Consider the following 12720-nt stretch of genomic DNA (forward strand, 5'->3'; position numbering starts at 1 on the left):
TTCTTTGTGTTTGTGTTCAGCCGGTGTTGGTGCAGGACATGACTGAATTTAAGAGGAGTCTTCCTCTCTTCCCACTCGCGAAACCTCACATCAACTTCATGGCTGCCAAACTGTGAGCGGCACCAGCAACAATGCATCAGGGGAACTGGCTGAGACAAGCAGCGTGAAGTTCTCCTGAGTTCAGAGCCAGTAACACCATCTTCTGTGGGTGTGGGGTGTGTGTGGGGTGTGTGTGGGGTGTGTGTGAGAGTGTGAGTGATCTAGCGGAGCCATAGCAGTGGTAATTCACCATGTTAGCAGCGCTCTACTTCATAGCTCAGCCACTAAGGAGCTGCATAAAGTCACTTCACTTAGGATGTCAGTTGTACAAGTAAACACACATTGTGAAGACTGTTTTAGAATATCCAAAAAAAAAAAAAATCATATTTCCCTAATCAGGAACATTTCATTTAGGTGTCGACCACAGGGACATTTTTACAGTGTTTGATCACAGTGAAAGGTTAAATCTTTCATTTCCAACATGCTGGAAAGTGTTTTCTTTACTTCTGAAACATTTTGGCAGTTTATACCTTTTTATGCTTACTCAGAATTTGGTAAATGCATTGATGTTGTTTTTCTTTCCCAGTTTTTCCCTTTTGTGTGCAGTTTGAACACTGACAGCTTATATTAGAATAAGAAGTGGACGTCTTCAGGAGCAGCTTGCTCTACACAAAGGCAGGGAAATATGATAAAAGATGTGAGGTTTGCTCTTTGTTCTCTATTTATTACATTTACATATGAAGTAAACAAATCAGCTGTGGTTGTTTTAGAAGTAATTTTTATTTTTTTTTGAGGCAAGGCTGCCCATCGAACTTACCTAGTCTTCATGACTGCAAATCTCCTCTCATGTTCTGATTGTTTGGCTTCTTTCTCCTGTAATCTAGCACGATGGTATCTATTGAACAGCATCAGTCAATAGATAATGCATGAAAAGATGTCAAATGCAGCACTGAGGCTTATAACACTGCAGAACGACTGAGCATGCACTGTCAGAGTTGTCAGAAAGGCTGGTATTTTGATTCAGGGTAGCCTGAGGACCTGAATTTCTTACAGTGTTCAAACTGCATACAGTCAGGACAAAATGGCATCAATGGATTCAGCCGACTTTGAGTAAACGGAGAAAAGAACTTGAGTGCCAGGATGTTGTTATTGAGCCCATTCGCCCAAAACTTTCACATCTTTTTTTGAGTTTGAAAAAGCTTGTGCAGCAAATTGTCTACGAATGGTTTATGTACTGACAATATTTTGGCCTTAAGAAAGAAATATTTTAATCAATGATCGGGTTTTTAAAATCTGACATACTATTTTTTATTTTAAGTTGTTGAATGTTGGGTTGCTTTGGAGGAGCTGTTTTAGGCTACTGAATAGATGGGCATGAACTTCAGTTTTATCAGATCGCTTTCTTAAGGATGATGTTGGCCTGCTTAAGGTGGCTCCGTTATGGTTTTTAATTTTATTTGAGGTTGAAGGAGAACTATAATAAATGATTTTTAAATATCATTTTCATTTTGTTATTTTTGACGCAACTTTTCCAAAGTCTTCAAAGTGGCAGTCGTTTTCCGTAAATGAATCGGAATGAAATCCGAACATGGCTGAAGAGTTATCCTTCATTTTACACTTTCTCTCATTTTTGTGTTTGTGCATGACAGGCTGGTCAGTCATGGGCCCTTAAATTCTGGCTTAGTCTGACCAGGGCAGCGTCTCAACTTTGAGCCTTCCAAACCGATTCTTTTATCCAGATGCTGGAATCTTGATCTTTAAGTAGGCTCAAAGGTGAACATGGATGCCCATATGTTGCCCTTTAATGTGGTTTAATTGAAGATAAAAAAACTAGTGTTGCTGGACAACTAAAGTCTTTAATGTAAATATGCATCTGACTTTATAAGCAATAACGTCACAGGACCTGTGGCTTGTCTTAAACTCTTCACTGCGCTGGGGAACTGCTGTAGTTCACGAGCACGTTGGACGAGGTCCTGCATGTGCTATCAAGTCCTAATAAGGCCAGTGATGTTAGGAAGCATTGCAAAAGCTTTTTTGTTGTCTCTGCATGCTGCGAGTGTTAGTTAGGCATAGTCACGTGACCTTTCGTGACCTTATCTCTCAGGTTTCGAGTAGCGTTGCCAAGCAAAACCACTGCAGACAGCTTGTTTTTTTTTGTTTTCCCTACAGCAGAGAACAGCTTTATTTGATCTCCTGGATGTTCTCAGGCCTACTGAATCAACTGTAATGCTGCATTTTCTAGAGAGCAACACAACTGTGTACCGTCACCATAATTTGTAGTTGTATCATCTTTGCAATTATGTAGGTTCTTGATTTCTGTTAGTTCTACAGAATCTATAATCAGTACTTGACCAGTTAAGAGTAGTACAGGAAGTGTCGTCAACATGTTCAGCATTTTAAGGTGTTAAACCACTAATACATAGAATCTCAGGCATCTCAACTTTTTCTTTCTTAATTCCCAAAGGTACCGCCTCACTTTACAGCAGGTAACGGATTCTGTCATGGTGTACAGTCAGGTCAGGCACTAGCTTTAAATAGGAATTCCACAGATTTGTTTAAATCTTTCTGCATAATTAAATCGTTAAGATGCAAACACAGTCTTTGAGTGGTTTGAAATGACTTGTTGTGGAGAAACATGGTTTTACTGACAGTGGTGGTGATGAACCAGGGGTTGCGATGTCTGCAGTGCAAGTAGAGCCATTTTATTTACTGTTTAAACAACCCGTGAACCTACACGTATGAGTTTTTAAATGTAGATGATGATGTTGTTGATGATACCATAGTGGTAAATCTGAAAAAAAAAAAAGGGAATTTCTTTGGGGGACGGTTTTACTTTCTAATGTCCTGTATGTACCTCTCCAGCATGAATGGATTTAAAAATTATACCAAAACCTAATCTCAAAACTATCATAAAAGTGTCTCAGGTGTCAGACATGTTCATAGCCGTTTAGTGTAACGGCTTTTAGAGGCGTCAAGCGCTTCAGACGTCTGGTTCCTATTACCACCACTGTGAACAATTCGGACTCACTGTTTGTCTATCAAACCACTCTGAATCACTTTGTATACATCTTAACCATCAGTGGAATTCCCCCCCTTTAACTGTCTTTCTATGTAACACATTTTCAATGTCTCTTGTATCCAAGTCTTTGCTTGTTGCTTGTCAGCTCTGTAGAACCTCACAGAAACAGTGTTTTAAAAGCTGCCATCAAGATACTAAAGAAAGATTTCCATTGGTTGAAGAAGCATGAGTTGGGCTGCAGTATGAAGCTGAAAAAGAAGCATGATTTTGGTGATTTTGATCATGAGTTCTTCAGTACAACTGATCAGTATTTGCCAGTAAATACTCGTGTGAGGTCTGAACTCCCTTCCCCAAACCTTTGAGAGAAAAGTGGTCGAGAAATGGCGAGTGCCAGCAGCCATCATTTGAAAGATTTGTTGGAAAGTGACCCACTGAAGCTCCAATCCATCGGGACGGGTGGTGTTTGACATTTAGTGAATGGTACTGGTGTGTTTGAGAGAAATTTTGTGTTTTAATAAGATTAAAATGTATGAAAATAACCCTGAGTTCCTTGTGGTTAAAGGCTTAAGTCTACTTTTCTTCCTCAGCATCCTGTGCTGTGATGTGTTTCATGATCAGATCTGTCAAATTAGATTGTCAAATAAAATGACAGCATATTTGGTCTTTTTAAACTCAAAAGTTCAAGCTCGAAAGTTTAAGAAGCGCATAAGACAAAAGTCAAGCATTGGAAAAATACATTTATTCACAAATCAACCATAACTGTAAATTCAGACATATCTGTATATACAATGCATACATTTATACATCAATCTTTTTGTGTTTGGCATTACTGTTTGAAGACGTGAGCCGTTTACCTAGAATATTCAAAGATCTTATTAGACACACTTTGGAATATATTAGTCTATTGGATGGCAATGAGTTGGGTAAAGAGTAGTTACATCAAATTTTGTCTATTATATATACAGCATTTTGTGGGGTATTAGTTATATTCAGAGTTGGATGCTCTAAGAATAAAGTCAAAGTAACAAACCGGTTACTAACGGCTGATATAACTTGTCCCCTTCTATGTTCAGTAGGCTTATTTTCCATCTCCACATATTGCAGTGGTCTGTTATTGGCATGCTATTTTTACAAAGTAATACACTGATGGTTCTCGCTTTCCTCTGTTATGATCATATCATGTACAAACCGGCAGTCACAGATGCACAAAGGTTAGTAGTGATCGCATGGAACAATCCAGAAATCATCGCTTGAATCCATCCACTCGACTCAATCGGCACATTTGGCATGTTCACCATTGTCAGGCTGCTTTCAAAGCTTTCAGCATAATCAATGTAGGCCACGTTCTCCAAGAGTTCAGCAACGCCCGCTTCATTGCGTTTAAAAAAAAAAACAAAAAAAGACGAGCAATCTCAGGGGTATGATGGAGAAAGATTACTAATGCTTCCAGTTCAGTATAGACAATGTCATGAAACATGGTTAGGAGGTTAGGACAGTCGTAGAACACTGTCCGTACATCTGAGGCCTCTGCTTCAAATGATTTTGATTTTAAATCATTTCCCTCACATGGTGATGCAATGAGAGAGCAATCTTAACAGCATTATGCTGAGTGGTTCTCAGGGACCTCTTTATTCTTAGATCATGCTAGAAGAGATCCTGAAATGTTAGTGCTGGCCTTAAGCTGTTACTTCTAAGTAACACAGTTGAAATTTCTGACTCAAATAGCACAGTAGTAAAATAATAACAATAATAAGTGTGTTTTTGGGGTATTCTTCCGATTTTGTAATGACAGAGCAAAGGACAACTACTTTAGTGGACGGAAAAATCACCACCAGCCTTAAGCGTCTTAAAAGTCTATGCACGTGTTGATTAGTGATGTCAAATGCAATTTATAATCAATATGATTACACAGAGCCTTTTCAAGTCTAATCATTAAGTCAGAAGGCAAAATATTTTGCATTAGTCATGGCTGTCATACAGTTTCTGACTGTTAGCTTTCCACAGCTAAGCTCCTGCTCTCAAGAACTGGGATAGAGTTTCTGGACAGACATCAGTACTGTTCACAGGCTACAATTCATTTTAGTGTTAAATTCATCAATGTTTGTGTATATCAGCTTCATCTGTGTCCAGCAACAGCCCGATGTTCTAAGATTTAAAGAGAATAAACACTATAGGGGGGTTATGAATAAATGCTTCTAGAATTGTACAATTACACAGCAGAGTCACTGATTCATTAATACAACCCAAGCACCAGTCAAAGCCATGTCACCTATGTGGATGAGGACGTTTCTAATCCATCTCACTGTCAGAGTAACATAAAAGGATCATTTATTCACATAAAACTCTTAATTACACATTCCACTCAATTTAAAATATCACAACCTATAAAATACAGAAAAGAAGGAACCTCTCTCAGTTCTGATTACCTACATAACTGGAGAGAATGAGCCTAGATCTCCAACCAAACAGATGAGAGGAAAAGAAAGATCACATTCTTAGAGAGAGGGACAAAAATGAACAGCTTTTGTGAACCACTAGGTGCACTGTTGATGTGTGGTGCAACACTTGTCAACCTCTGCCCACTCCTCTAGCCTCAATTGCATACGCTATAAAATCCAAATCATGGTCACCAGGATAGAGCTGATCCCAGCAGCAGCGAGCGGTATTGACTCTGCAGCACACAAGCACACAGAGGAAATGGTGCAGGTGGCATGGAGGTATTGGTGATTTCTCAGTCTGTAAGGGGCGTGGTCGCTCTTTCTGCCCCACTCAGGCCTCCTCCTGCTCTGGAAAGTTGAGGATCTTGCGATGGGCTTGTCGGAGATACTGCTGCTGCTTGAAGTACACCTTAAATGCCCCTTTAATGGCCACAAATGCAATTCCACCCTGCAGAGGCAAGAAACACAGTGGGTCATTATATTTAGTTGTTTTTGTACATGACATTAATAAGATCTCAAATATGAACAAACATTACATTTACTAGGTATTTTTGGACTGCAGTGCACACAGTAATATCCTGAAGGACATCATCAGTCTTGACATGTTTACAGCAGATAAATTTAGTTATAGCAGACAAAATTTATTTTCCAAGATATATGCTACTACTATGTGTGTTGCTAGGCAACATAATTTTATCTACTTTTTTGTCTACAGTGTACAGAAACCACATAAGCATTCTACTTAAGATTACTTAGACTGACGAAGTTAGCAACGTTAGCCTCATAGCTCTAGTACAACACTAGAGATGTAGATACCATGTCTTGGCTGACTTATATTTAGGGTAAGGTAGACAAGCCACTGTTCTAAAATGGTCACTGTGTGCCTACCAGGATGGTCCTTTGCAGGTTTGAGTTGACACTACTGAACATGAGCTTGCCCACAATAGTGGCGATGGTGGGAAACACCAGGGCTCCACACAGGATACGAGTAGCTGACACGTGATCAGCCAGTGGACTCGCCTCAGCAGGGATTCTGGGCACCGGACAACCAATACCTGCAAAACAAGGGTGGGACACAATTCAGAATAAATTTGAAAGTAATAGTTGGATGAAATATTTGCTTAGGTCACATATAGGGATGCACTGATACTGGTATTGGGCCAATACCATGCTCATTTACTTGAACTTGTATTCCTAAAAATGCACCGATACCAACATCTAATACCTGCTGATACCGTGTGACGCAAGCCAATTGCTCACAAAAGCGTGTTACAGACTCTGTGACGCTCGGACACAACGTCACTGGTCACTTCAAATGTTCCACCTTGGCAGGTTCCCACCAGGAATGCACTGTGTGATTTCAGTCTGTTTAGAAACACAATCACAACCGCTTCCCCAATATAGGTGGAGGCACTAAGGCTAACAAAACATTTCCTACCAAAGTAGGAACCATCTATACTTCATACTTATATACTTCTACTTTTCTCTGTTTGACAACAGAATTCTGAGGTATAAACAATAATACGGTGACTTTTTGTAAAACAGGCTGGAAAGAGACCATATTGTCCTACCCTGTAAATCACCGCCTGCTTCTAGCTTTAGTGGGCAGTGTTAGCAGTGCTGCTCAGCTTCTCTTTGCTCAGTGCTCAGCACGCAGTGTGTTTTTTTGAAGTTATTTGAAGTTCTTCATGGACAAAGCATTACATGTAGCATGGACCGAGTGTTTCCATGCACTTTGAATATATAAATTATAGGTTTTGTCTGCACATGATGGTTTGTTGAAACTGTCTGTACAGTGTGAGTCACCAAAGAACAAGATTTCTAAAATCACACAGCGTGTCTGACTTTAGAGGACATTCAACTACAGCTCAACCAGCCAAACAAAAGACTTCAGACGTAAAACAGGTGAGCTCCTCCTGTGATTCCTGCTGGCACTGTGTCACAGAGACTGTCGTTGAAAAGACAGATCTGGGTTCAAATCTATGAAACGTACTTTACTTACGGCTCTACAGGAGCAGTTTTTTGAAGTGGAACAAAGCCCACTCTCCTCCACTGCGGCGCTACTTGATCAAAGGAAACCGATGTAGCATATCTAGTTAACACGCCATTTAAAATAAACTAGATTTTAATCATTTAACTGTTAAGGTAGATTGCACTTACACTTACAATTCTAAGTAGGTTAATCAGAATGGTATCAGACTTGGTATCGGTGAGTACTAATTTTTTCTGAAAAAAAAAAAAAAGGTATTGATGCATCTCTAGTCAGCACTACTGTATGGGAGTAACTACGATTATTCATTCAGGAGAACTTCCTAGCCCATCAATCAGCTTGTCTCTTTACACATCCTACATGCGAGTGTATGTGAGAGGTCAGATGGGGTATATAGAGAGATCCAAGTAAAGGCTCCTGAATTTCTATACTAATATAAAATGTATCGTTTGCTCTCTTCACTTTATCACAAATCATTCAACCAAAGGGGGCTCCCATGTAAACCTTGCTTACAGCTGGGGTCTGCCTGCTCATCTGAGGAAAGCTGTGCTGTTTCAGACTGACAGCGATTATTAGCGACGTCTCTCATGTCAGTGTTTGAAATGCACTGCAATAACCTGGAAATATATAGCAAGCAGCTAACGGTTACTTCATAGATTAAGGCTTCTGTCAAAGAAGTTATCTAGCTGTCAGATTACAAGTATTTGGTGACAAGTTAACTTTTGAATTAAACATTGATATTGTATGTGCAAAGCCCACCAGTGCATGTACTTCCATGGAAAGCTTAGGAGTTTTAGCATTTGTCCCTACTGCTACTGGCCTTTTGAATAATACAAAGTAATGTTTTTTTTTTCTGTGCAAATTGGCTTGTGTGTGGTTCAGGGTGTGCTGACGGTTGCTAATAACTGTTTTACTGCTGGCGGTGCAACAAATTGCCCCCTGAAGATAATAAAGTTTATCTTGACCTTGACCCAGTCAGCAAGGTTTAGCAGTGTTTCCCACAGGTCTGAAATAAACGTGGGGTAGAAGGGAGTAGGTATTCGTTTTTATATATGTCCAAACTCTTAGTATTTGTTTACTTATCCGTGTTAAACAAGTACAACATTAAATAAAGACATTAATCTATTTTTAGATGTGATGCATCTCACAGATCTGGCTGAAGTGAAAGGTTGTGGAAGTGACCACAGTGAAAAAGAGTGATGCTTTGACATGGTGCGTCATTGTTTATTCATATAATTATAAAATATTTTCTCTTAGTAATTTGTTGAAATGGGACAAAACATGGCTGGATGGCAGTCAATATACTTGGGGCGGCCATGTATAACAAACACTGTAACCAAGTGGTAACTTTTCAGGAGAATAGAATAAAAAAAAAGATTTTTTCCCCAAGCAATTCTGGACCATTTCCATTGGTCCATTCATTGCAAAATTCTCACAATGTAAAAGGCAGCTGTGTTAAAAAATTATGTAAATTATGTAAAAAATAAAAAAATAAAAGTTCAGTCGACAGCGATCATTAGTGTATGTATCTTGCACAATACTTCTCCCATGAACCTCATCCTTAAAGTCTCTAGTATCCTGATATTTTGACCCTCAATTACCAACTCTATTCATCTTTATCTAAGCATTTTTATTACTTAGTACCTGTATCCAAATAAATTGTTCTCCCCTTCTACAGCAGTTTTTGTGGCCTCCATCACTTAGCAATCCAGTTTCTACACTACTTTCCAAGAGAGATATCGTGTGACACCAACCCCTACATACCATACAATCGATTCCATTCCTGCATCCCCTCAGTTACTGTACTCCTGCAGAAACAGCATGGCAAAAATACTGACCTGGGAAGATGCTGTTGAGGATCTGCAGCTTGTTGGAATACTTCCTCCAGAGGCGGAGCACGTAATCCTCCCAGCGAATCATCTTGCCTAGAATTAGCATGACGGGGATAGTGGGCAGGCCGATGAGTAGAAACAGAGGGTCAGCCCTCTCCATCACATCCAAGCCCTCCTTATGGCCCACCACCTGGGGCAGAGAAAACACCAACACCAATCCTTTATTTTCAACTAAAAAATATTGATGACAGCGAGATACAATGCAAGTGCAAACAGCTGACAATGTGCAAAACACAATACATAAGGAGTTAGTGAAGATGTCCAAAATAATACACCTATCATGTACATGGGTACAAATATTAATGAGGTAAGTCTAGCAGGGCGTGCACTGATGCTGCCATTGATGGTTGGATACTCTCTCACGTTTTGGCCTGTTTATTGCTTAGGAAACAGATATAGTTGATGAGCGGCAAGGCAGCATGAATGATCTTTCCAGAAGGTCTCACAACTTGCTCCATGACCTTTCTATCCTGGGATGCTGTCCTACCACACCAGATCTTGATACTTCTTGAAAGAACATTCTGTACCATACTGTGGTGAAGTTAGACGTCAGTGCTGCGGTACTCATGTTCCACTTCAAAAAGCATAGGAAGTAAATGACAGATTTCCACAGACATTTTTAATCTTTTCCACTGATATTCCATGTAAGGTTGTTACTGACAAGACAAAAAAGCTCAGTCTCACAGCTGGTACATACATTGTGCTATTCTGAAGTTAAAACTTGATCGTTTTCTGAATGTAAATGTGTAAATTGTGCATTCTCCCACCTGCATAACAGTGACGGCTCCATATGTGACTGCGGTCCAGTAAATGGATCCCACCATGATTCCAGCTGCAGCAAATGGACAGGCCTTGGAGATGAGTCTATCTGCCAGATCTAGCACATACACCACCGGCCCTGCAGCGACAGACACATACGAGCACAAGACATGACATGGTTTAATAGGAGGTTTCATCAAAGATTCTGCTCTTTTTTGTTTGTGTGTTTATTTCGTGGCATGAATGGGGTAAAGCTGATCCTGAACACAACACAACAATACACAACAAATATTCCATCAGCAACTGCTGCAAACTGCAAGCACTTCTTTTTACATTTCTGTCAAAAATCGTGTGGCGTTTACAGAATTGAGATTCAGTACACCTGCAATAAAGAAACGAGGTAGACCAGAGGTGGAAAACTCCTGGAGGGCTGGTTTCCTGCACAGTTTGGTGATCTTCCTGCTCAAACACACCTGATTCAACTCATCAGTTAATTGCCAGATTTAGTCCAAATGTTAGAGCAGGCAAACTGTGCTGTCCTCAGTTTCATACCCCTGAGACAGACACTGCCTGGACAATGATTACAAGGTTATGATTACAAGCTCTTATATGGCAGAGAAAGACAAGAAAAGGACAGATATAGTACTACTGTTACTGGCTGGAGCAGGGAAAAAAGGGTGGAAGGACCAGACAACAGGACAATGTACAGAGCAGAGTTAGAGGATAATATGATCATGACTAAGGAGTCTACCTCTCCAGCAGGGGGCAGCAGATTGTTCTTTGGCATCAATCTGCTGGGTCATGCTCAGTAGGTGTCCCTTCCCTTTGATTTCTTTTTAGCCTGTGCGGTTTGATGTTTTCCCAGGTCCAACATGCTCAATTTACCAATTTACTCAAACCAGACCTCAGCCAAATATTTGATATTAGAGCAGAGAAAAACTAAACTCAAACGTATGTTGTGGATTTCTGAGTTTCAGTGATGACATGAACCATTTTTGGTTCTAATGGTGCAAAACCTTTAAAAGGTTTAGAGAACATTCACATGATGTAAAATGTCCATACCAGGGCTGCCCAAAATGTAGTCAGCAGGCCAAAATTGGCCCCTGCGGACATTTGATTCGGCCCGCCGCAAAGTTACCTTAACTTTACCCTCCTCACTCAGTCAGAGGACAACTATATTTTATACCAGTGTTTCTCAACCCTGTTCCTGGAGACCCACTGCCCAGTGCATTTTAGTGCTTTTCCTGCCACTTTAACTCAATAGTGGGCTGTTAAAAAGCTGATTAGTTGAATTAGGTGTATTGAGAATTGGGAGCAGGGAAAACTCTAAGAAGTGCAGGGCAGTGGGCCTCCAGAAACAGGGTTGAGAAGCAGACCTCTGTTTAAAAAGTGGTTCTACTGTAGCACCTTTTCTTTTTAAGAGTATACTCATGGCACTTTGCATGACTCCATCGCTACCTGAGAAATGCACGTAATTGTTCACGTACAGCTTCCTTTATGGAGACATTCTTTGTGCTTCAACATTCTGAACTCCAGCAATGAGGAAATACATCAAGCTGGCTTCCTCCTACATTCCAGAACACACACACAGACTGGGAAGAGCTTCAAATGGAATGTAAAATTACTGGTACTGACTTGGAGTACTAATATGTGAAAGGAAGAACAAGTACAAAAGTTCGTTCTTGGTATGTGCAAAGCAGGTCGCTCACGATCAAACTGACAGTAGCTCAACCAGGGCGGCAAAATCTTAACATTCAGCAAATTACCAACACCACACAGGACTATATGAATGATGGACGCTTTCATCTCATCGATAACAACTTTAGGGACACAACATATTGATAATCAGTCACCAAAGCTAGAGAAGGTAACCCAAATCCTTCACCTTCCTCTTCCTCCTCCCTGTGCACCTTTCTGGCTCATGTTCCAGAGCTGCTCAGGAGGAAATCATGCAATATTTACCAGCAGGCAACCTGATTTCCTCTCTCTCAGGTCCATCCACATGCTATTAATAACCTCTTCATAGGTCTCCAAAGAATGGGGCGTCTGTACGCAGCTATAGGCTTCTCAGACAAGAGAGACGACACTGGCTGGGAAATGGTGTGAAAAGTTGTCAAAGTTTTTAAGTGAGAACATCAAAACAGTATCTCTGTTTTAAAAAGCAATACAACAAAGATGCACATTAATATAAGAGGCTTTGTGATATTCGATAAAATGTAATATCCATAATATTTTACAAATACTACGGTATCACTAACAGATTGTATTTAAGTTTGTACTAATAAAGACTTTATATTCTTTTTTGAAAAAAAGCCTTAGAACGTGACTATGATAGGTTTTGTTCTGCTTCTTTTAAAATAACACCAAATGAAACCTTACACAGTATTGCAAACCAGACAGAAACCAGATTACCAGACAGGAAACGTACAATTTTTTTAGCTTGTATGTATATTGAATTGTTCTTTCAAAACAATCTAAAGCACCTACCAAATAACATGCTTTGAAGTTATCCATGTTTCTAATACCCATCAATGCCAGCTGAAACCAAACTATAGATGAAACTGCACCCACATTATGCTTGAA

At 40.0% G+C, this 12720-nt stretch overlaps 2 protein-coding genes across 5 annotated transcripts in view; one reads left to right on the top strand and one right to left on the bottom strand.

Annotated features, from left to right (window-relative positions):
* ide (insulin-degrading enzyme) overlaps positions 1–3597 on the top strand; it is a 39128-nt gene extending 35531 nt beyond the window's left edge. For all 3 annotated transcript variants that reach the window (XM_036574552.1, XM_036574551.1, XM_036574553.1), the window contains one exon: positions 21–3597. In XM_036574552.1, the coding sequence (XP_036430445.1) occupies positions 21–116 (96 nt within the window). In that variant the 3' untranslated portion in view covers positions 117–3597. The remainder of the gene's footprint in view (positions 1–20) is intronic.
* A 178-nt stretch (positions 3598–3775) lies between these two features.
* march5 (membrane-associated ring finger (C3HC4) 5) overlaps positions 3776–12720 on the bottom strand; it is a 33803-nt gene continuing 24858 nt past the window's right edge. For both annotated transcript variants that reach the window (XM_036574554.1, XM_036574556.1), the window contains exons 3-6: positions 10146–10276; positions 9325–9508; positions 6385–6551; positions 3776–5944 (exon numbers count right to left, since the gene is read on the bottom strand). In XM_036574554.1, the coding sequence (XP_036430447.1) occupies positions 5828–5944; positions 6385–6551; positions 9325–9508; positions 10146–10276 (599 nt within the window). In that variant the 3' untranslated portion in view covers positions 3776–5827. The remainder of the gene's footprint in view (positions 5945–6384; positions 6552–9324; positions 9509–10145; positions 10277–12720) is intronic.

Source organism: Colossoma macropomum, unplaced genomic scaffold (genome assembly GCF_904425465.1).
Source record: "Colossoma macropomum unplaced genomic scaffold, Colossoma_macropomum, whole genome shotgun sequence".
Classification (NCBI taxonomy): domain Eukaryota; kingdom Metazoa; phylum Chordata; class Actinopteri; order Characiformes; family Serrasalmidae; genus Colossoma; species Colossoma macropomum.